The sequence below is a fragment of the Styela clava genome, chromosome 15 (genome assembly GCF_964204865.1).
Source record: "Styela clava chromosome 15, kaStyClav1.hap1.2, whole genome shotgun sequence".
Classification (NCBI taxonomy): domain Eukaryota; kingdom Metazoa; phylum Chordata; class Ascidiacea; order Stolidobranchia; family Styelidae; genus Styela; species Styela clava.
The window spans coordinates 14,763,114-14,788,220 of NC_135264.1; the positions used below are offsets into that span (position 1 = coordinate 14,763,114).

General features: G+C 34.2%; 2 protein-coding genes across 7 annotated transcripts in view; both read right to left on the reverse strand.

Annotated features, from left to right (window-relative positions):
• Positions 1 to 4,349: 4,349 nt before the first annotated feature.
• On the reverse strand, positions 4,350 to 16,810 carry LOC120334200 (uncharacterized). 4 transcript variants are annotated; one of them, XM_078109615.1, is made up of 18 exons: positions 16,492 to 16,810; positions 15,747 to 15,842; positions 15,205 to 15,294; positions 14,877 to 14,996; positions 13,427 to 13,550; positions 13,119 to 13,277; positions 12,697 to 12,839; positions 12,274 to 12,393; positions 11,918 to 12,046; positions 11,700 to 11,834; positions 11,277 to 11,435; positions 10,441 to 10,554; positions 9,862 to 9,966; positions 9,024 to 9,174; positions 7,904 to 8,046; positions 7,510 to 7,636; positions 7,167 to 7,344; positions 4,350 to 6,721 (listed from the first exon to the last, which is right to left on the reverse strand). In XM_078109615.1, exons 1-18 carry the CDS (start codon positions 16,754 to 16,756, stop codon positions 6,527 to 6,529), a joined length of 2,553 nt encoding a protein of 850 aa, XP_077965741.1. In that variant the 5' UTR covers positions 16,757 to 16,810; the 3' UTR covers positions 4,350 to 6,526. The 4 variants fall into 4 exon arrangements, with proteins under 4 accessions (XP_077965741.1, XP_077965740.1, XP_077965739.1 ...); XM_078109614.1 differs by having other exon boundaries at positions 10,441 to 10,551; positions 15,205 to 15,297; XM_078109613.1 differs by having other exon boundaries at positions 15,205 to 15,297.
• LOC120334150 (E3 ubiquitin-protein ligase XIAP-like) overlaps positions 16,810 to 25,107 on the reverse strand; it is a 29,620-nt gene continuing 21,322 nt past the window's right edge. For all 3 annotated transcript variants that reach the window (XM_078109611.1, XM_078109610.1, XM_078109612.1), the window contains exon 18: positions 16,810 to 24,780. In XM_078109611.1, coding sequence (XP_077965737.1) covers positions 24,577 to 24,780 — 204 coding nt within the window. In that variant the 3' untranslated portion in view covers positions 16,810 to 24,576. The remainder of the gene's footprint in view (positions 24,781 to 25,107) is intronic.

Consider the following 25,107-nt stretch of genomic DNA (forward strand, 5'->3'; position numbering starts at 1 on the left):
CCGAATAAAATTGATTGATTGATTGATTACACTGCGTGAGTTAGCATGTTCAAATCCCGTCGGGAGGAATATGTAAATCCTATCCTTCTGCGACAGAATTATATACGCCTTCAAGCTCGTTAAAAGGCCCCAATTAGTGCATACTTGAAGATATTGAAATATTATTTGAATTTCTTCATCAACTCAAGGACACTCCTTGAGTCTGGCACCGGCAAGAGTGCCTGCAATATTGAAAATAACTAGCTATAATTGTTTTCAATACTGTATTGAAAATCGCGCAGGATACCACTACCGCCCAGTATGTTCCCCAGCTTTTCATTTTAGGGGGGGGGGGGTGTTTCGAAATTTAGGGGGTGGTAAATAATTTGCTATTAGCGATAAAACTATTTGTATTCTTAAAAAATTGGTATGTATTTAAGAAATGATGTACACGAGGGGTCCCCCAAGTTGATTGACGGCGAGCCAAAACACACAACATAATAAAATTGTAGGGCCAGAAAAAGGGAGCGATGAAAAGTGCGCGGCGACACGGCTGGGGTTCAGGGCGCGCTACAAGCGCCCTGAGAAAATTTTGAGAAATGGGCACCAAAATAGGCTCTAAGCTTGATTTTAGATACACCTAGCATGGCAGTTTGTTATGTGATGAAAATAATAATTATAATATTTAGCTGATAGAATTCTCGAGAAATAAATAACAAGCACGGCTTTCAGCAAGTAATTTGCAACTGATAGTGACTAATGAAGTTACTTGCTCATCTAGCATAATGACTACTTATGGCTTGTTTTGTTACACATTCCACATTATTTTGAACATGTTTGTTTGACTTTTGTATGAATTAAACAATGAATTAAATTTTGAAATACGCGCGTCAACTGATCATAATGGCGCATAATGTTGTATTCCTTCAAAACTGAAATATTGGCATGGAAGACAAATTGCTGAAGTTTGATTCTTTTCAATAAAGAAATAAAAACGCTGCCATTCATATAAAAAACGTCTGTTTTCAGTGCCTAGTTTTCGTTTTGTGACATCTTTAAGCTTTCTTAATATACGGCTGATATCTAAAATACTGCAGTGTGTAATCCTAAAACAAATACGTATACATAAGATACCGGTATAATTCAATTGTTACGAAATAAACGTGCTCAAACTGTGATAATGATGTAACGATAGACGGTATCTAAAACTCAAAAGGTACCACATGAAGTGTTAAACTATTTTGGCGGGCCATTTTAAGTCGTTACGCGGGCCGTAAGTGGCCCGCAGACTGCGGTTTGGAACCCCTCACCTACACTGATAAATATGCCATAGTCGTTATATTTGAATACAATTATACTAGAGTTAGGAATTACAGTGTGGAATCGCACCTCAAAATTAGGGGGGGTGTTTGAAATTTTAGGGAGGGTGTTCACCCCCTATAGGGGGGGTGTAGGGAAATCACTGCTACCGCCTAAGTTTACTATTACAAAATATTGATGACTTTCGTTGCACATTGAAAGCACTCGTAAAAGCAGTCACAGATACCTCGAATCGTTATCTTGAAGAGCTCTTCACAGCCTTACTTCGCTAAGGAATTTATTTAAAGGCGTAATTTCAAATATCTCATTCGGAAAGATTGCCTCTTCCAACTTTGGTTACCCCTTTGCGCTGGCGATTATATATCTGACCAACAAAATTGGTATGAAATGCTGCATTGATCCAATACCACTACTTTCTTCATTTATAAACTTCATTTTTTCAAAGAAGTCTACCCAAAGCACGTCTTTCAAAATCTGTCCATACAATAATCAAAAACACTCAAAATGCATCTGATAGAATTGTAATAAATTAAAATTGTAGATTTAAATAACAGAATCGAAGACATGGTTCTAGCATTAATATGATTCATTTCATTAAGAATGATACCAGACAAAAAGTTCAACATGAAATTTTTACTTTTCGATAACATTAATTGACCTGACAGTTGGTGCATAAATGGAACAGGTATCATCATAGAAGCATCACACTGCTGATTCGTTCACATATGCAACCAACAGTAGGGAATTGCCCAACCGCGCTAGTCAATTATATACATCTGGAATAGTCAATTGGACTGGATATTTACGTTTCAACCAAAACAAATAAGAAAAATCCAATTGTAGTACTGATAATCACATAGTACAAAAGTCGGAGGGAATCGAATATACAAAAAAGTTTATTTTGGTTCCTTGATTTATGGATTGTAAGTTGGAATGTTGTCAAGAATCTGTCAGCTTGGACAGTGGACACTAATTGATTTTGGATCATTGCATTTATTACTTAGTGGCAACTTACGAATATTACAATGAAGATAATTTAAGTTGGCAAATTCAGAAGTTCACATTTAGACAATTTAAAAATAAACGAGCACCAAGTAGCAATATGTAGATTTGAAGACATGACATTTTCTCAATGTTGAAAACCAATCAATAAGTGGAAACTGAAGAATACTTCCAAACCATTCATGTTGGTAAAACAATACTATGAATGCTTGATATTATCAGAAAAAAGAAACTACTATAAGACGAAACATTGCTTCATGAAAATATCAAAAATGATTTTTACTTAATACCTACCGGTACTAAAAGGCAACATGGTGTTGGCAAATCGGGCTCAATAACTAAGTAATCTATTATATTTTTCTATTTTGAGGGAACCGGTATAAATCACCTTTTACAGAGTTTAGAAAATTACAAAAAAAAAATGTTGAAAGTTTATGCAACATCTACCTGAGATTGTATTATATTAACATTACTGCTCTTAATAAAGATCAGGACCAGCATTAAAAAATTTATTGTGCTATATTGTTGTATTTGCTGGTCTATTTGCAATTTCTTACAGAAATATTACGCTTGATTGGCAGCACATGAGTAATCAGTAATCAGTAGTTTATTTTCTCACCATACTAAATGCACACTTGATATACAAATTGCAATAAATAAATAAAAGGCATTTCAGGGTGAGGGGAGCCGCGAGAAACCAAATTTGGTTATCGAGCAGCGGCACCCATGAGTTGTGTAGATTCCCTATCACTAATACTTGCTATTTACATGACGGTTCAAATCTAGTTCACAATAGTTTTCTGAAATGAAAGAACCTGTTGTTAGTGAGTTCAAAGCACAAGAAAACCCGTTTTACATCTTTGAATCCTACAATGTTCAAAATGAAAGTGGTCAAAAATTTTGTGAATGGCGATATACTTGCTATTTATTTTGTACTATGCAATCCATTTGAATTGTAACCTAAACAGCCAGCAGTCATACATCTTGGCCAACATTGTGGGCCACTCTGATTATGTTTGTTATTTTGAGCTAGAAAGTCAACTTTTATTGGTATTAGGGAATGATTCATCCTTATCATTATGCTCCCATGCCTCTTCCTGGAGAAGATCATCAAATGGTTTAGAGACCACATATTCATTCTCACTCCTCACTTTAAGTCATTGGCACAATATTCCTAATTCACATTATTCTTCATCATGGACATATCTGCTTAAGTTGATACCCGATTTGGTAGATGTAATGGCAGTTTCATGTTCTTTGATTGGCGTAACGTCCCAGTGCGAGCATCCCGGTGTGTCCTCCTGGTTGGCTGGGCTTAGCTGTGAAGTTGTTTGTCCGTATCTCAAAAAGCCAAGCGCTCTCAGACGTGGAGTTTCTGGTGGAGTGTCCATTAGGTTACGAAGCTTAGGAGGACTTGGTATGTTGTCATCATCGCTACTTGATAGCAATGGAGTAACTGGACGACAGTTGTAAGGAATGTTTCCAGTGTCCTCGCCCCTGCTGAACCTGCATTTGGGGTACCTTTCCATGTGTACCTTGTTCGGGTCACTTAATATTTTCCAATCTACGATAATCACATGACAAGAGAAGCATTCCGCATTACATTTTTCGTTGATGTAGAATCCATTAGAAGCCCAAAGTCTGGAAGACTCTATACTGTTTGGGAATTTCGGAAAAGTTGACAATCGTACAGTTGCTGATCTGGTGTTTAACATGAGAACTTCATCAGCACTTCGAGCTGGTGACGGCGTGTTTTCATCATAATCAGAACCAGCTCCATATATGTCGGGTGAAAAGCTCCTGCGGCTACGTCGCGAATTTCTTTTTTTCTGAGTCTTGGAGAAAACATCTGCAGCTGGAGACTCAGGTTCATTTGGTGCAGCAAACTCAAGCCTTCTTGCTGCTGCATATTGACTCCTTGTCGCCATTTTTTGTTCTGTTTCTAAGTTCCAGGAACAAGGATTACAAACGGACTAGCAAAAGATATCCTCCAAAACCAAGAGTGTACATATCCACCCAACCTAATTTAGGCTATTTACATATATACATCTGTCACACAAAAACAAAGAATACAGTTAAGCTAAGCAAGCCTCAAAAATTATCACCATGTATGGATTTTGGACTACAGTCCAGCACACAAATGAATTTTCAAATTCAATGTTCCCTGCATTGAGGTTTAAGTACACTTATGGTAAAGGGGTATGACTATGAAGTTTTGAAAAGTCAAATTTTGTTTTTGAGTTTCTGAATATTCTAAATGGCTCGGAGACGGATGTAATACAACTACAATTTCCACTGTGGACGTTTTTTTTAAAAATTTGCATAAAGAAAGCCCGGTGCAAAATCAGAAATGATAATCTTACAGAAAACCTCCTGCCCAATCAAAATATCTATGAGGCACTATACAAAACAGGTATTATGCAAGTTAAACTCCAGATGTAGTTGCATCCTTGTTTAAATTATGGTAACTACTAAAAAGTGGATTAGCTACTGTGAATATAATGCTTCAGTGGGTTTGAATACAAATGTATATTGAACCTTAAGAAATATAATTTTGACCAAGTAATGATAAGGAAATATGTCTACCTATATGTAAAAAACAATACTATATATAGCTTTTCGTTTCTATTCAAAAACAAGCCTAAAACATTTGCTCTAATGGGTTATTGTGCCTCTATTTATTAGTCTCATTACTTGGACAAAAATTGGTCAATATTCCAAGTTCAATGGACAATGTACTAGAATATGACCACGGTGGGTTATGACAGATCTATAATTTAAAATAAGTCAACATGGCCGAGAAAAAATGTGCATGAATTAGCACCTAAAGCGTTTGTGTCGCTTAAAAATTTTAGTATTGGTTCAGTATATTTGCTACATGGAGAGGAAAGCTGATATGAAAGTTCAGTCATATGTTGAAACAGAGACTCCAGTCCAGGTAACTGTTCAGTTCGGAATGGTGATATCCTACAAAATAATATGAAGTGGGTGAAGCCTTACGAGAACGATTCAACAGTTGGACATGACCAACTTGCAAAGCAGAAAGTTGTCAAGCAAAATCAATTACAACAATAATGCATTCCTTATAAACATAATAGTAAATAAGGGTTACAGGCTAAATTTCAAGAACTTACAGCCATCAAAAAGCAATTCACAAATAATTGATAAAATATAAATGCTTTAACCCTCATCTACTCAACATAATTTTTGAGAGTAACACATTTATTTTTGATCAAATTAAAACACCAAACATCGAAGAATACACAAAATACAAGAAATCAGACATGACAAGCTTATAATCACAACAAAAATAATATGTACAACTGACAACAAACAACCGAAGCATCCTTCATTTTTTTTAATTAATCAAACCTATCTCAGGAGTGCGGTTTCATTAAATGCTTGTCTTATTCAGACTGCAATTCAGAGCATAGCCATTCCAAGATGCTCAAATTTAACCATTGAAAATGTGAACAACTTGTTCTCAAACGATGCGGTGTGCCCACAAGTGGAGAAGAGAGTATACAATACCACATTTGGACATGGCCAAGGTGCGAAGGGGGGCGTGAAGCTGTTTATAAATATTTGTTAGTTGTTTTTGAATAATTTAGTCAAAAAATATTCCTAAAAATGGCAAAACTAGAGAGAGAGTTCCTGATTCGAATGTATCTTTATCACTTTTGCGAATATGATATTCTGATTTGATTTGTATTTGCCAAATTGCATTCTCTATTTCGTTAAAAAAAATTTTTATTCAACATTTGTTTGACGTCATCTGCTGCTGAAGTCAGCCAACACTGTGTTGGTGACAGAATGACTTTTGTAGTCTTTCGCGCCCCTCGTCAATTACGGAAATATTGTTTGTCTCTTTGTTTCAATTGATCTTTTTGATTTCAATTCATTTTTTTGATTACTTGTGTCAGTACAATATTTCATGCACTACAGAAATGAAATATCTAAATCTGTTATACTACAATATATAACGAAAACAGACAAACCGACAAAATCATGTTTTTAAAGTGTCCATAGATTGATCATCATATTGATCAATCATTCAATAGAGTTAATTAAAGTTTTTCCGTAGCACCAAACATCAAAACAACATTAAAACTGTACAGAAAAGCCCAATCAAATAATTACTTCAAACAACGAAAGCAGACTGACGAATTGAATCCACACAGACAAAAAAAATCAAAAGAAAAGTCTGTATTCGTAGCTACAAAAGTCAATGAAAATGACGCTCCTCTCTTCTTACACATCTGCGACAAATCCTGCCTCCACAAACCACGCAGACATCTTGGTTCTGACGATACTGAATATCTCTGTGACAAATGACACATGAATTGAAGGTTCTCCCACTTGGATCAGGAGGTTCCAGATTCTGGGGAAGATGAGCCAATAAGTCAGATGTTGCACGAATCTAAACACCGTAATAAGATTCAGGGTTTTTAAAACTGTGTCCTTTCCTGCAACTAAGAGTAATAAGTTGTTCTCTGGAGCCACAAGCAAAGCTTTCAGCAGAGTGGAGAGATTAATAATTGAGCTAATTGCATATGAGTGCTTGTCTAGAGCCGTTTTAGAAGCAAAACAGTGGTAACTTGTGTCTTAAAGTCTAGTAACGTATTAAACAATCACAAAATGACCCTGCTGACTATACTGTTCATCCTTTAATAGCATGTTGTTTTGATTTGAAAGTCATTCTTAGGTTCGCGGTGCTTCAAGACTCTTTCTTTGTTGGCGTTTGAGCCAATTAAAACCTGGTTAATTGTAGTTTGCTTATTTCTGTGTTAGGTTTATCATTTAAGGGAATAAAGTACAGAAAATATCCAAAGCTTCAAAAAAATCTCAGAAAATCGTGAACAAACCCTTCGAATCGGTTGCCGACATTGAGTACAATACTCAAGACCATAATCATCAACAAAAGTTGAAGTGCAGTCAGCACATGGTCTTCTCATATTCATGAAAGGACAATTGTCTTGATGCCAAACGATGTTTCTTGAAGGTCTGCCTTCTATATCACGGATGCTATGACGAGTGTCGCATCTGCACAAATAAAAAATAAGATAATCGAGTCATATAATGTTCTCATATTTATCCGTGGAGAGAGATAAGCTTCTGTCGCGTAATCAAGCCGTTCAAATTTCCTCTCTCATACAATGAATACAAATAATAACCAATATACATACACACAATATACATATTACATACCCCAAGCAAATTGCAGTATATCCAGTTAGTATGTAACCATTTCTAGCCAGATCATCGCAAGGAATTCTTTCACTAACATGTCGAGAATTCACGAAAGTATCCAGTCTCTGAGGATAGCTGTGAGAAACTAAAACGAAAAAGTTTTATTAAGAATAATCATATAATAATGAATATAGTGACAAAATGACAACTATGAAAATTTTTATATTCATACCTGCAGGGCTTTTTGGCTAAATATAGTCAAATAGGGGAAATAATCAGAATAACCTCATCTTAATAAAGTAGTTCCAACGCTGCCAGGTTTTGATTGATTGCTACGCTATTTGGGTCAAATTGTACATAATATGATTAGCCAGCAGTATTAACTATGGGAAACGATATGAATAATAGATACCTTGATAATTTTGTACCACAACATCTGAGGTAGGAGGGGTGAACAACTTCTCATCCGCTTTCTGCTTTATAAATTCCGCCTTTGATTCCACAGTCTCATCGTCACTGCTGATATCTTTAGACTTTTTGTAGAGTCTCTTCAAGCTAAAAAGCAATATATTTAACAGTAATAAGTGCATAGTCAATACAGGGTGGGCTCTTCAAATTAGAAAAAAATAAGATGGGTACTCCCGTAGTACGTGAACCAAGATGGCAGACACCGGAACGTAGTATGTGTAACAGGTTATGGTTATTTCAGGTACAAATACTACTGGATTCATTTCGCTCAAACCTGAACACGTAATAGAACTAAAATGATGAAAATTGGAATAAAATCATGGCCTAACCCTAACCTGGTACACATACTACGTTCCGGTAATCACTATCTTGGTTCACATCCTTCGGGAGTACAATAAGATGGGCATAATCACTTCACACGAAATACCAAGTAAGCTTTTGACAGATCATAGTCTAACTCAGGGGAGGGTTCTTGGACCAAGAGACAAAAATTTCGCCCATCTAGACTGGCGGGCCATGTAAGTGTGACGTAAAAAGTTACATTTTATGCACAAGATTTACAATGTTACAAAAGCAAAATGTGGAAAACAATGGGCCTGTGCCAAAACTAAATTTAATTGCAATCTCAACAAATCCCTTGGCTATTTTTTAGCTAAAACATCAAAATTTAGTTTCAGTTTGGTTGTGGCAGCATCTGGTGGGCCAGATTGTTTATCCAACGGGTCGTAGTTTGCCCACCCCTGAGTTAAAGTGTTAGACCTAACCGTTTTGGCACTGAAGGTTACACATCTCGCATTCAAATACCATGCCCACCACATCACCCTAACTCAGTAGCGTATCTACGTAAAATGGCGCCCATAACAAAGTTTAAAGTACCATTCCACCATCTTACAATTAAAAGTTATTGCTGTGTTTGCCATTCCACCCAATCCAAGCGGCACCCATGGCATTAGCCATGGCTGACTTGCCCCAAATACACCACTGCCCTCAATACATGTTAAGATCATACAGTGTGCGTCTTTTAAAAAATATCCAGAATCAATTAATCTGGTAAAAGTATTCACCTTGTAATCTCATCCTCTGATTCATCTATATCAGTATTGTCATCATCACTGCTATCTTGGTCCTCCCCACCATTAGAACCCATTGTTGCATCACAAGCACTTATTCTTTCTTCTTCTTCATCAGAATTTCCTTTGCTCTTCTTTCCAGGAGCTGAAAAGAAAATAATAATCAAGTAGTAACCGTTCCAAATAGAATATAAAAACAGAAACAAGAATTCAAAATTTCTTTTACATACCGGTAGTACAAAAAACCTAAATAAATATATACAGCAGTTGTTGGGAATCTATGGCCAAATGCGGCCTGTGAACAAATTATTTGTGGCCCTCGACATGTCAGATGTATGATATTCACTTGCCAAACATGCCTGTTGTTAGTTATTTATAACACAGAAATATGATTTGTGGGTGTGTAATAATACGATGTGGCAAATGTTTACTAGGGCGTCAATGTGCATGTATGACCCAGTATTACATCTAGTTTGCCTACCACTGGGTAGTGGAGTTTGCCTGTTTCTATCAATATTCAAACCTCAGCCGAGATTACGAACTCAATTTTTAATTCTCTAGAAGTTAAATTTCAGGTGCTAAAACAAGTCAAAATTTCCCTCAGCAATTTAAATAACATAGCATCAAGTTGACTAACAAGAAAAATTACAGACACAAAAGCTTTCAAGTTCGAATATGACGGCAAAATTTAGAAACTAGGAGTGAGAGATGTTTTTAAATGGAAAGAGATTTGAATAAAAACTTTTTCTCGGTTCCACAGCGCTGTTAGTAAAAATAGGGTTAAAGTAATAAATTAATCTATATTTTTTACAGGCAAATGAAATCTCACAACCTGGGATTTTAATTTCTGGAGATTGAAATTGATCAGCCATGTGTTCTTGAGGAGACGATTCATCATTGTTGGACATATTTGTATTTTCATCGTCAGGGACAGCATCTGTGTATGAAAAAATATAAATAGGATAATAAGCCAAATTGAAGTTGGATGTTATAAGCACAATTTATAATAAACTATTAATCAGTGTTTGAATTGCAAGAATCATTGTTTTAAACTATTTTATTAAGATGAGGTTATTTTGTGACTCATGTTGACTATTATTAGGAAATAGCCGCCTACCAAGGTATAAATATGGGAATACCCATATTTGTCAATTATATTATTATATATATGTGTCGAATAAAAATTTTGTTTTAACTTTTTACAATCACCAACAATCAGGGGTGCTCCCGAAGTATTCGTACCAAGATGGCGCACAACCTGAACATAGTATGTGTACGAGGTTAGTGCTCAGGTTAGTGCTCATCTTGGTGAAAATACTTTTGGAGCACCCAATCAGAAACTGGGATCTTTATATATGGCGTAATGGAGCTTTACCCTTCACTAATTACTAAAATATTAATATTCATAAACCTGGAAGTTCGTCAGGTGTATTTTCCATGCCATCAACAAAATCTTCAACTGCAGGTAAATCATCACTCAACCTTTCTTCACAAAATTCATCAGCAGGCTTTGAAAGGTCATCTGCTTTTAGACAAGAAGATTTGTTTCAGAGCAGTAAGTATTGAACATAGCAAGCCAATAAATCTTACATAGGTTAATTTTAAATTTTCTGGTTGGGCCTAGCCTACCCAATTGAATATATTTAGCATTCAACTATGACAATCCCAGATTTCTTAAACTTAGGATTAACATATATATTCCGGGGGAGAAGAAAGCGTCTCTCGTCCAGTTACCAGTCCATGTCATGTATAAGATCCGTTAGCCAGTTAGTTGTTTTCAGATGCATGGACTTGATAGTGGAGAAGCCGTAACCTACCTAATTATAACCACACCGGTACGAGCCTGCAAAACCCACGTCATATAATCAGAGGTGAGCGTATTCCTAACGCGTAGCAGATTCGCAAAACCACTGCTGCGTTAAAAATGCGCTCGCCACTGCACCTCTGATTACTCTGCGTGGGTTCGCGGGTTCGGGTCCCATGCGAGGATGATTGTGTGCAAGAGGATTGCTGGACTCCTCGCCGCCGTAGGGTGGTTCACGTAACCGCTGGTCGGTTACGGCTTCCTTCACCATCAAGTCCATGCTTCCGAAAAAAATAACTGGCTAACTAATCCCATACCCGACCTGGACTGGAAACCGGACGAGGGGCTGTGGTTCACCATATGATTAAGTCGTCTTATCCACTTTCCTCTCCCCCTGGATAAATATGTAAATCCTATCCTATCCTATCGTCATATCCAATTACCGGTAGCTCCTGGTATAGTGTCCTCTGCTCTATCGATGATATGGTCCCCAGCTACGTTGTCAATAGGGTTATCAGTTTGCAATACATCAGGGTTATGTTCAGATTCATTTGATGAAATGTCTTTGCTGTCCGGTTCCTTGGTATGTTGTTGCGCGATGTCTAACAAAAATATGAATTGAACCATTTAAAGAGTTGATAAATTTATAAATTCACAAAAACAAATAATTGTCATTGTCTAAGTTGTTATCTTGACTAGTAAGAGTATATTTAACAATGATATTTGAATTCGATTTGTCAAAAATTAAACAGATTATGAGAGAATTCTAAAATATAATTTTATAGAATGTTCTATTTATTTAGAAACAATATATAAACATTCACAATGACAATCCTATTTGTTTAAAAATAATTAAGTGCTATTACCGGCAGTTTCCGATATATTATCCTCGGCTACATTCTCAATCGGATCATGAATCATCAGTAACTCGGTGTAATCTTTCAGATCACACAGTGAGATATTTTTATTGTCAGGTTTCGTAGTCAAAAGTTGACTGTTGCCTAACAAAAATATTAATTGGGATTATACAAAAATATCCAAAACTTTCCATCCTGGATTATAAAAACTTGTAAAGCATCGTTACCAGAGGTTTTAGGTACAATATCTTGCGTTACACTGTCAATTCGATCATCAACCATCGAAAACTCATGATTTGGTTCATTTGATGAAATGTCTTCATTGTCAGGTTCGTCAGTCTGGTGTTGAGCAGAGTCTAAAAAAATACAAGTTGAATTATTCAAAAGGACGCAAGGCTTCAAACGTAACATTTTAAGCACTGATGGTTTTGGGAATGTATTTGGTTTGTAATAGTCGATCCAATTGACTTTAACTTCAGCTGAAATAGGAATACTGTGAAACCCATTTACTCAGGGACAATACATAAATGATCATTTTATTATGGTAAATCCAAGATGATTAAATCTGATCATGTATTTTTACCAGCAGTGTTTGGTATAAATTCTTCTTTGTTATTATCAATAAGGTCATGAGTTGTCAGTAGATTAGGATTATGGGCTGCCTCAGTATGCTTGTTTGGTTCCATAATATGATGTTGTAAGTCTGAAGGAAAAATATGAGTTAAAATTATGATTATACAAAAAAATGAAAAAATTGAGAGTGATACAAAAACTATGAGGCCATCATCCACATATTACTCCTACAATTAGTGGCTAAAACAGATGGCCTACTTATCAGACATTTGATCTAACTATGTAACATCCAATAAATCATGACTTCAGCGGATATCTGACAAAACTGATGAAAAAATAGAATTCAATTTATTAGTAATTACTCCTTATTCCTGTAACCACCACATAATCATGAAGCAAGAATATAGAAAACATAAAAATTGAAATAAATTACCAGAATTCCTTTGTCCATTTTCATCAATTCTATTTTCCAATGCTTCATTTGCAATGTTTTCATCATGGTTAAGTATTTCTTTATCAGGATCTTTTTGTATAGGGATTTTTTCTTCATTTTCATCAGTTCGGAATTCCTTATGTCTATAAAAAATAATAAACACCACGAACAAACATTTAAAGTTTTGCTTGTTTGCATTAAACTGACAATACATTCACCAAATTTTACTGAGTATATCTGAGTTTACTGAGTATATAAAAGTAAATCAGGTAATGTGCTGAGCATTGGAAATAACATCCTCCCAATATAGGGCAGTTTACGTACACCTGGTAAAATACAACACGATTATAAAACACAAAAATAATACAAAAAAAATTCAAAGATAATATAAAGTAATAATTTTTTTAATTCAAGTTATCTACCTGTCTGTGTTCACGACAAAATTTTCTTTTGGTGTTATTTGTTTAGGTTGAATCCCTGGTAGTTTGTGCTTTGTTTCTAAAAGCTTGTTCCGAGATGCGAGAGCGCCTGGTTCCATAGGTGTGGTGTTATCATCACCGCCATTGAAAATAGTTCCGATCCTTTAAAAGAAACTCCGTTCTAGATAAAATTACAACTAGTACCCCAAATTAGGGACAATTCTAAACAGATTTAACTCCGTAGTCTCCAGGTCTTTGAATCCAGACTTTTCGTCTTTAAATGCCCCAATCCAGGGTTAATCTATACTTACCTTGATCCCAAACTCTTCAGAAGGTCATCAGGCTCGGTTGAAGGGCTTAATGAAGGTTCATTCCTCAACATGTTAGGAAATTTTTCAACATTGTCCATCACTGATTTTGGTTTCTGAGCTCGTTCTGATATAAAAAAGGTCAAAAATATTAATCCTTTCTATTTTTTACAAATATCGATATGGTAGCCTAGTGCAGGGATGGCGAACCTTTTTCAATGAATGGGTCAAAAATTATATTTTTATCGCGAAACAGATGAGAGTGCGTCACCGATATTTAATCAATATTTGTATCTTTATCAATGTTTGGGCTTTACTTATGCAGCACTTCTATGAGCACACATGAGACTTTTTATGGCACACGATTTTGTGAAATTAGAGTACGAAAACATGCATATGAATTACCAAGAGCGCCTAGAATGATGCGGCAAAGTATTTTACGGTTTCAAAGGATTTGGAGGGAATTCTACTCTGCTCTGACGATGTATATCTTTCGATCAGCTTTTAACCACATTAAAGCACTTTTACACTGCCCCATTATTATTTCAGATATCTAGGTTTTTATTTCAAGCCTGAAAGATTTTGTTTACCCAACAGAGACGAGAAACTAATAAAATGCAAAGTAGCATCTAGTTCTCGTATAATCCCTAAAACAGTCTGCAGATGCACTTCTGAATGAGACAAGACGTTGCGAGAAATGAACAGATCAATTGCATTGTTCTTTCATAAATGATGTCAGAGCCAATAGCTGAATAACGGTACATGTGTCCAAGATTAAGAGGTTTTGAAAATTACCATACCGGCTCGGAAATGAACAGTTTGAATATGATCACAGCCTTCACTGCCCAACTGACGGTACATTACGATAGTTTAGTTATTGTTAGATTAATTTAAGGCAGGTTTTATCAATTTTTATCTCTGATATGTGAGAATTTTTTTATTTTATTTGTGCCTTGGTGGGTCATGAATAAAACGCGATGGGTCACCTTGTGACCCACGGGTGAGTGGTTCGCCATTCCTGGCCTAGTGGATGATATATTGAATTTATATATCAGTTTTGAACTTTCCACTTTCCCACTTTTCGCTAATTATACGTTTTCGATATACTATGTAGTGGAAAGAGGCAAATTGTATTTCTTCATGGCTGAATTGCAAATTGAATTGACAATTTGAATATTTTGAATTGTCAAAAATTTAACAACAGACGAAAACAAAAGAATATACGCATTATGGCCAAACTAAACAAATCGTAGTTGATTTATTTCAACTTAATGTAGTCATGGAAAATGGTGAAAGCACATGCCCCAGAGTACTCCTCTTTTTGCTCTCTTGAGAAAAAAGAGTCCAGTTTGAAGAACCATGGCCAGGATGCAACATATTTTTTTAGAATATTATATGAATACTAAAATATTTATTGTATGATTTTAGATGCAGATGAATTTCAAAGTCTTACCAGGATTCGTGACTACCTCAGGAACACTCAAAACTTTCTTCATACTGTCCTGTTGTTTGGTAACTGGATCACCACGCCCCAAGCTAACTGGTGGAATGCATCCAAGAGCATTTTCCAAATCTAATAAAAGTTGATATGAAATTCTCATTAAATCAGTTCTCAATTATTTAGAAATTTAAAATAAAATTCCGATTCATGATCTTGTTATGAGTAGAATTTCATAAAAACAAATACAGTGACAAAGTATATATATTATTCACTTAGGCACCTTGCTCTGAGCAATGTTACATAAATAAATAAATAAAATGATATTAAAATCTAAACTTACTCAAGCACTTCTGGCTGTCTTCATCAATAAACGATGAATTTTCTCTAGTTTCCTCAATAACTTTCTCGTTCCTAACCAAACCATCTTGCCCTGCTGAAATTAAAATCTTTCAGTTAAAAAATTAATGTACTACTTTGGTGTGTCTAGTTCACAGTAATACAATTTAAACAGAACTAGCATCAGATAGTACCAATATGATGGTGATGCTAATAGTCTCCATTGCTATAACCCAAGCTAGACCTATCACTTTTTAGCAAGGTGTTCCACACTTTCACTTTAAAAAAGGCTTCAAACGAGTCATTGTATATATATAGGGTGTCCATGAAGTCTTCAAAATTTTAAAATTGCAAAGGGTATATTGTTTTGGGCCTCACAGATGCATTAAATGCAGTAAAAATACTTGAACACTTACTGATTGGAAAACAACAAACTTGGTTAAGATAAATTGAGAACTGACTTCATAAAAAATTGAAATTGTAAAGGGATTTTATGGACACTCTGTACCGGAAGCATCCGGTATGTACAAATAATAAACCATTTACCGGTAGAATAATCCAGATCCTTAGATCCACACCATCCTTTATCTGAATGGTTTCCGCCAAAACTTGTTGAATGACCTAACGGCAGAGGCATAACAGCTGAAACAAAATAAAAACAAACATGATTCATAATTCCCTAAATTTGCTATGTTCAAGTATTGTAGGTGAATTACCTATAGCACAAACAATTTTCGGTACTCCCATAGTGTGTATACCAGGTTAGGGTTAGTCCATAATATTATTCCGATTTTCCTTATTTTAGTTCTATTACAAGTTCGGGAACTTTCTGTGTTAGCCAAGTGAATATACCCTCTGCCCATAGGTTTTAGTCCCTTTACAAAACTTGACGTAAAGTAGGCGAACAAAACTAGTTATATTGGTACACACACTTCTGAAGCGCCTGATTTTTTGTGCACAAAATGTGGACAAAACAGTGGCTGTCCTCTAATTATTACAGCTTTTTCTAATTTAATTTACTGTATTTTATAAGGGAAAGCAGCACAAGATAATTTTATAAAACTAAAATTATTTATTTAAACATATTGAGATTTGAGAGATGATATAATGTTTATCCTTGAGATTTTACAATAATAAACTGCCTTTTTTCTTTCTCCAAACAGATAATTTTCAATTGGAGATTGATGTTATTACAATGCAAAATCACAAAACATGAAAAGACAAGAAAAAAATGACAAAATTTATAAAAAAATAGAAAAAAACATAATATTAATAAGCCATAATAACAAACCTAAAACATTGCTTTGTCCTTCAATTTGATTTTGAGAGGATGCAGCGGTGAAAACCTTTCCTCCACCATGCGGAAATAGTCTAGTTTTCCAAACCATGTAATCCTGTATCTTGTTGTATTTTTGAGCATCTGGCTGATTTTCACATCCTTCAATATCGGAGGAAAGTGACCCATGGGTATCAATTTTATTTCGTACTTTTTCCGACCCCTCCTTTTCTTTTTCAACCTCTGAATTTACAGGAATCTTTTTGTCCTGCTGCGCCATTATTGATCGTTTTTCAAAAAACGTCTTAGTTCCCTATAAATTATTAGCTACAATCTAAATCAGAACATCAAAACAGTATTTCAATATCGATATTCCAAAAATACAGTGTCAAAGTAGAAAGGTTGAATGATTTTTTGATTACAGAAACGATTGAAAAATATTTTCAAATTCGATTGAATATTCGAAAAAAAGTTTTCAGTTTCTGATAAAATCAAATCAAAATTACAAGTCACTACAAAAATTTAAAATTGGAAACAAATTCAATAATGAAAAACATGTTGTATGCTTAACACACATTTATTACAAATGAGAATTTTATACAAATTAAAAACACTGTGTTGTTGCTGTCTTTCACTCCAAGCAAGGCCCTGTATAAACAGTCACTGATATTTGAGGAGCTACTACAAATTGGAAGAATCGGAATTATTTTCCCAATTCGGCAATGTATACCCAATTTATTGCACCCTGGGTGAGGTGGTGGTCATGGTATATGAGACCAAGATTCACAACCTGCGATGCCAAATGTTGTTTCAACCGCTAGGCCATCGCACAACAAATATTTCATAAGTTCAAACTTTTTCAAATAAATATATATTTCATACACAATGATTAAAAATGAAACATGATACGAATATTTCACACAATCACTCCTCCACATAAGACCATGGAAAAGAAGCCCCTCAAAGGGAAATGTACCAAGAATTGAATCCTGGTTCTCATAGCCTATCCAATTCCCTACACTCTGGATGAGGTGAAGAGTTGGGGTCAAGAACTGACCTAGACATCTCAAACTTGGGATATCAGCTCAATTAGACAAAAGCATAAACTTTCTACGCCAGTATGTGTTTGCGTTCAATAATCGACACTTTAACCATTAGTTTTTGACTTCAAAGTCATAAAAGAACTGTGCCAGCAATAACGGACTCTATACCAAACAGATACAATATATAACAAAAGTAAATGAACTGACAGTTAACAAATATAGAGACGCAATAATAATAAATAACAAGAGAGCTACGCTCAAGTATATGGATACATAGCACCACCTAGTGGCAAATTCGGATGACGTCATAGCACTAAAAAAAACGAATCCCATGCAGTTCACTGAAATATTTAAAATAAATAAAATTAATGGCCTTCTAGGGAAAAATTCCATCTCCAATTTCAAAGCAAATGGTCCAGTAATCAATGAGAAAAGTATTTTTTTCACAACGATACCAAGAAGAATTCAAATAAGGAGAAGAGGAGTGCCAGCATAAAATGCCAAACAATTGTTATGTACACTAACATGTCCAATAATAAATTAGTACATGTAAGACAAGGTCATGGTGCCTTGATTCAAATATCTCAGTTCTAGCTAAAAAGTTTACCATTGCTAAGTGTGCTGCTTTTACACATATGTACAGATGCGCTGGCTATTAGCATGCTGCTTTGTACATATATTTATATGTGATATAATCAAAAAGCAGGAGATAATGGAGCCAAATTTACATTGCTACATTCTTTTTCTATACAAATTTCTGTGAAATATTTGTTTTACAATTATGGAAAAACTCACGTGTATAATGGGAAAGCATAATAGCACTAGAGGTTCACACAGGTTGGAAACCTCTGCACTGCATCATTACACCAAGATGCTCATATGCAATACAATTTGTAAAAAAGGAGGTTAATTTGTAACATTTGAAATAAATTTTGAAGTTTTGACCGTTGGAATCCTACGAACGACAATTTATACAACTTGGTCTTTTTAACAAAAAAACACAAAAAATACAGATTTAATGTTTAAAACACTACAGAAAAGAATATAACAGTTGATAAAACCAGAACAGTTGTAAGTAAATATGACATTGTAGAAACAAAATCTCTTTCAAGAGTAGGTTCAAATCTATAGTATAATTGAAAAAAAAAAAGTTTCCGCTACATTCATGGGCGAGTTGAGAGTTTCACGTATTAATGCAAGAAGACTCACCCTAATTAAATAGTCAGTGGAATACATTATCAGCTATGATTAAATTTATTCTATGGTGTTGTACCATATATGCTGATGGTATTATAAATTTCCTTATCAAATTTTCTTTCCACTATAATTAACCGATTAAACTTCAGTAATATCTGAATATAATTATTATGGTGCTGGAAACTATTAAAAAAGTATTCAAATTATTATTAAGTATTATTAAATTACTGTTAAAATTATTAAGAAAAGTGAACTATAAAAAAAATTGTGTATATGGGAAATGCAAGCTGATATTATGAATACTGTATTTGCTAACTATTTAAATAAACAGAAGTTAAAATATTATGACATGGGGAAAATGATACTGACGGTTTCACAAGTGGGGATATAATAATATATGCATGTTTAAATGTTTTAATATTCGGGATATCCGGAAGTGTCGGGTGGTTGGGTGATAGGAAGGGATAGAAGTCACGAAAACCTCACGTCAATGGTCAATTTAAGCCATGGATGATCAGAGTCTTGAGTGTAGTTTGAGTCGAAAGTTTGGATAAAAAACTGAATCTCACTGGCGGTTAGTCTAATATAATTTTCATAAATTTCATTTTAATTACTCAAGTCACTTTAATAAATGGTGAATCAGATTTAACTTGAGTCAATTCAATGACCTAATATTCGATATATACAGACATCTACTCGAAACTTTGATATTTCAAAAAATTTACATCTTTTGTGGAATAACGAAACAAAATTAACTGGCAAATCCACCAAATCACCGCCAAATTTGAAATTGAAAGTTACATTTAAGAAAAAAATCCAAATGTTATTGCACAAATATTTTTTGAGGGGTGTTTTACACCTTATTACTAAGCAAGTCTTCAGACAGACAAGCATTCACTGATATATATGAAAATTTTACACTTCCAAAGACCACTAGATATGAAAGTACCGCCTACTTTTTACTCTTAATTCCAAAATATTTGAAGGCACTACACTACGTTTCTCAAAGACGAGTATGTTTATTAGTAACATATAATGGTTTGGATCTAATCTAAATGATTATATATGAAAAAACCTTTACCGGGGTGGAAAAATACATCTAACAATATTTATTATTGATATCACCTTAATGATTGTGGTACGCAATATATTTACTGTGGTCACTATTTATATGTTAAACAAACTAAATTAGGATTCCAACTACAAAAATATTTCATTCTATTTCTAATACTTTTACTAAATATGATATTGAATTTTACCGTTTTGAAGAAATGTTGTACCTAAATTTAGTATAAATATGAAACTACACATGAAAAACTAGTGAAGGTGTTTGCATATGTTTTTCATGTTCAAAAAACACATATAATTGCCTTCACTAGTTTTTCACATTCTGAAATTCTTGTATATTTTTTATTTCAATCACCAATCCATCACACAGTGCTAGTTTCGTTAAGTATATGGATTGAACTTATTATATCACAATGGCATATTCGAATATGTGTGGTATATGGTACATGTGCAAATATGAGAAAAATATTAAAAAAAAAATTTTGTGTTGTTACACCGGGTGATCCAAAAAAGCTGAACCCCTAAATTTCACCATTATGTCTACAATAATGAAACGAGAGTATCGGTCGGAGACCGAAGACTTATCGATCGAAACTGCCGTTTTGATTCACGACTCTATAGTGACACCGCATGTCCCATCACTAATTAATTAATAACTCGCTAATTATACGACATAATTCATTCAAAATCAATAGGCTTTTGGTCCGAGATATGATGAATACACATGCAAATCAAATTTGGAGCAGATACAACCTCGCCTTCGTGAGATATCGCGCCCATCTAACAGACAAATAAACAAACAGACAGACAAATACCTCTTAAGATCGATAAGTAATGAATTGTTCAATTTTGTCTACACTTGAACCTCTGTTTATATATGCTTGTACCCAAAATATTTCAGAAATCCAAGATGTTTTGCACGAAAATTTATGTTTCTTTTTTAGAATATATTTGAGTACTCTCCTCGGCGATAGAGACAGATTTGCATCCGTTGAGCGAAGTTCAATGAATGGTCATGTCGGATACAAATTGATTATGCCATGTTTGTAAAAGATACCCCACAAGTGCCCTTTAGGTTTCTGTAGGACTTATTTAGGGGGTGTTGTGGCTCAGTATGCAATATTATTGCTATTGGAATGTGCTGACAGCAAAAAACCAAGTGAGCAATTGACAATTTTGCACAAATGCAAGGGCCTCTCTGATGCCATGCAGATAATTTTAAAAATATTCTAGAGTTACCCTAACTTTTGTACAAAGATTTCTGAAACAGAAGTGCAAGCACAAACAAAATTAAACAAATTTTAAATAATTTTCATATGGGAAAGTCGGAAATTTAGAGGTTCTGTTTTTTGGGTGACCTTGTATTTTGTATTTAAATAATCTTCATTTATGATGTGATGTGCGATTCGGATGACAAAAAATGGAAAAAAAATGTAAAAATTACAGAAAAAAATGGGTTCTTGAATTTCCACCCACTGCTCCAAGATAGATACAGCGGTAATCACATAGTTTTTAAATTCCCCCGAATAACATTAGTACATTACAACTCTACTGGTTTTATACTGGTATAGAAAAAAATTTTTCATTGCCATGGGAAACACTAATCATGATAAAAGCATTATTTCAAGCAAAAAGTAAATACATTAGCAAAATTAGCATTTTTATACATTAATAATAATTTAACAAGGCACCATGGTAGTGCATGCATATAATAAACACCCTGACCTTTATTTATTACCAAAGGTCACTTTTCAAATAAGACAAATCACAGCAAAAAATAAAGCAATAACAACCATATACAGTCGTTTCTAATGATGGCCAAGCCTCATTTTTCTGAACTAAAGGTTGCAAGTCTTGGAAACTCGTGTGAAAATCTAATTGTTACAATTTTTGTGAGCACCGAAGTTAGTCATGTAATTGCACAAAAAATATTGCATTTATTGCATAAGAGTAGAGCTTCATGACTAAGTGTTGCTACTTAGACAGCGAACGAATAAAAAATCTAGAGGTTTTTGCCGACACCAAAGAGTAAACAAACTAGAAATGCAACACTAAATTTAATTCAATTCAGACATATGAATGTGTTCCGAGCTCCTAGAACAAGATAGTTAGTTAGAGGAAAATCAAATTCGTCTGGGGGTTGCAGATTTGAAATGTCACACAACCTTTTGTATGAATTATTTTAGTCCAGAAAAATGAGAGTCGAATCCATCATTAAAAAGCATTTTTTAAATGTTACATATATACAAAACTGATAAATAAATTATAATAGATGAACTATTTTAAAATTTTAATGAAGAAACCCTTTTCCAATACATTGAAGATATAAGCAGAAGACATAAGCAGTTCAATTTTATTTAGAAAGCACAAAAGCCCTCAAAGTCCTATTATTTTAGAAAATTCAAAAACAAATTACAAATTAGTAATTCGTATCATTCAATGGAATACAAGAATAATACAAAATACCATCAATGAAATCATTAACAATTGTACTAACAACCTAAATATATGAAAAGTACCAAAGACTTTTCAGGAATAAAAAAACCTCAAAAATTTTTTCATTATAATTCATCTAAAAACGTATATCAAAAACATTTTCTGTTTTCTCTGTGATTCCCGTAGGACTTGTGTAAACAGTCCTTATGATTGACTAGTATCTATGAGACCAAAACCAAAAAAATTTTCCTTAGCTGGGACCTATCACTATAACTATTTAAACATTTATATTGACTGCATATGAATTCCCTGCAATGAACGAATAAAAGGGCAAAAAAACTGCTTATTCACAGATGTGAAATTTGTTTTTGCTTCAAAAATATGCAAAAGCTAAAATAATTTTAGAGCAAGTACACTTAAAGTAGATGCATAAGGTAAAATTTGAACAATTGACGATGAAAAACAAATGTAAAATTGAGGACTCTGGGTTTACCTAAGTTCTTTAATGTTTCTACTCATATTTGTAGTAAGAATGAGGTCCTGTAAATCATTTTTAGAGTCATTATTTTCGGCTTTGACTATTTTTCAATTTTCAGTCGAAACTAAAACATCTCAAAACAAAAAATTTTTTGTATTAAAATTCTGTTTTTTCCAAAGTAAGGAGTCATGCTTATCTTAAACTAAGCTAGCTTTCATGTGTGGCTCATAGTCTAAAAATAAAATGGTGCTCCATAACACTACAGTATTCAAAGAGTTTGAAACTGTTTAACAGTGTACGAGCTAATGACGTATTGTAAACTAGGCAGCTTCTGACAATTTATTTTGCTGCATTCGGCAAGTAAATCCATTGAACACTTTTGGGCAGTTTTGGGCATTTGTGACAAAGTTCCTGAAAGATTACAAAATAGGGAGCAATGAAATAATAAAAACTCATTTATTGATTCATTATCAAAAAATTACTCCGACACACAATGCTCTAGAACAGGGTCGTCCAACCCGTGGCCGAAGGTTTCCGCGTGGCCGCGTGGTATTATTCGAATCCAAATGTCTTTCACAAATCTGGACCATTATTGAAATGTTTATTGAAAAAAGTTTTTTCGCGGATGAACCATGTCAAATCCCCCTTGAGAGCACTAATTTCTGACAGTCATATGGAAAATTCGCTATGCATTGCTACATCGCATCGAATATTAATGACAAATTTATTGCATAGATGCGGTGTCACACTCGACATTGAAATATGTATGTGTGGTAAAAACTTTGACTTAACTGTATCTTCGTATTTTCATTGTTTTTATAATTTTGATGTGAGGGTTTTGTTTGTTTTTTCATTAATCTGTAGTCGGTGTAGTGAAAACTAGAACATAACAATCATGTCAAGTCGCCCACGCAATCATTCGTTAAGTAAATGTGGCCCTTTGACCAGAAAGGTTAGACAACCCTGCTCTAGAATCACTAATATGTAAGCAGCCATTACAATTATTCAGGTATCTCATCTTTTGACATTTGCACATATATCCTTATTGAGTAATTATATTATATGGGGAAACTTAGTTTTAACCTGGGCTGCTAAATCTCCCTAACAGGAAAATTTTTATGGTTATCAGGTGTGTTACGGGATAGCATTCCCATCAACCAATGATTATTATTTTTTTATCAATTAGTTACTTTGTTAAAGTTAAGAATGTTAATTTAATTTTGAAAACCAGAAGAATTGTCATAGCAACAGTGAATAAATAATTTATGTGCAAATAACATAAATAAAATCTATAAATTATTTTTGATATTTCAGTCGAATACAAGACATAATATCAAACAATCAACTGAATGAAAAAATTTACAAGCTGATCATTCTTACGAAAGCAGAGACTTTACTAAGAAATTAATTCGTTCCAAAAGCCCCTTCTCAAGTATAAAATTTTGTATGTAGGGACACACTTTACTTTAAATAAGATAATCCATTCTGAAACCCAAAAAAGCACAGACATTGTATTCGCTTAAATTATAAATAATGGTAAACCTAGAAATACATGTTATATTAAAAAAGATGTAGATTTTTTTTGTTTTTCTGTTTTTTTTTTTTGGAGTTTTTTTTTTGTTTTCACTGATACGCGTATCATCACATTCAAAAGTGAAGATAACTATTCTAAATATTTCAAGAGTCTCACTGTCTTTGGAGAAAGTCTGGCCTTGGACAGACAAATAGTTACAGAAATATATTTGTATAAGCGTGCAGCAAGACTCTAGAATCACTTAGAAAAGTTTGCGGTTTCCTATTTTTCAGTTTCAGTCCCTCTATAAATGCAGATGTAAATCAATTCCTTGGCATCCTAGACATAATTGAAACACCCCGGTTTTAGTGCCCATGGTAGGCCCCAGCATTCACGCAATCCTCGCAGATTACCCCTGAGCATACCCTGCAGACATCCTGATTCTGACGATGGGGAATGGTGTGGCGACATACGACACACTGTAGGTCCGCAAAAGCTCGAATATCAGCTTCTTGTGGCATTTCTGGATCTTGTGGGAAGTATTCTTCCAGCTCACTGAACGCCATCATCTAAAATGAGGATTAAATATTTATTCGATAAAAATGGGCATTTACTAATTGATGTCCCACAACCTTTACTAATAGTCTGCTTTTTAGCTGGCTCAGAGTCGGGAGTTACTTAAAACACTCAACTGAGCATATATATAGTCACATAACTGATAATGTCACTAGTAATTTACCCAAATTATCTTGCTATATATCAAGATTCATACCCAAAAGGTTGGAGAGGATTTCTAGGCTTGCCGTGGAAAACAAATGATATGCTCTTTAATAGGGGTAAACCTTAAGTGAGGATTGTGATTTTTATACATGCCTATATTATGAAGAGACTATATC

What these genes read in the sequence shown, in the direction of transcription:
- LOC120334200 (XM_078109613.1), bottom strand. Translation starts at nt 16,756, where the DNA reads ATGGCGCAGCAGGACAAAAAGATTCCTGTAAATTCAGAGGTTGAAAAA. An exon ending in AGACAGCCAGAAGTGCTTGA is followed by an intron (nt 14,997 to 15,204) that starts GTAAGTTTAGAT and finishes AACTTTTATTAG; the next exon opens with ATTTGGAAAATGCTCTTGGA. An exon ending in AAATGGACAAAGGAATTCTG is followed by an intron (nt 12,394 to 12,696) that starts GTAATTTATTTC and finishes TTTTTCCTTCAG; the next exon opens with ACTTACAACATCATATTATG.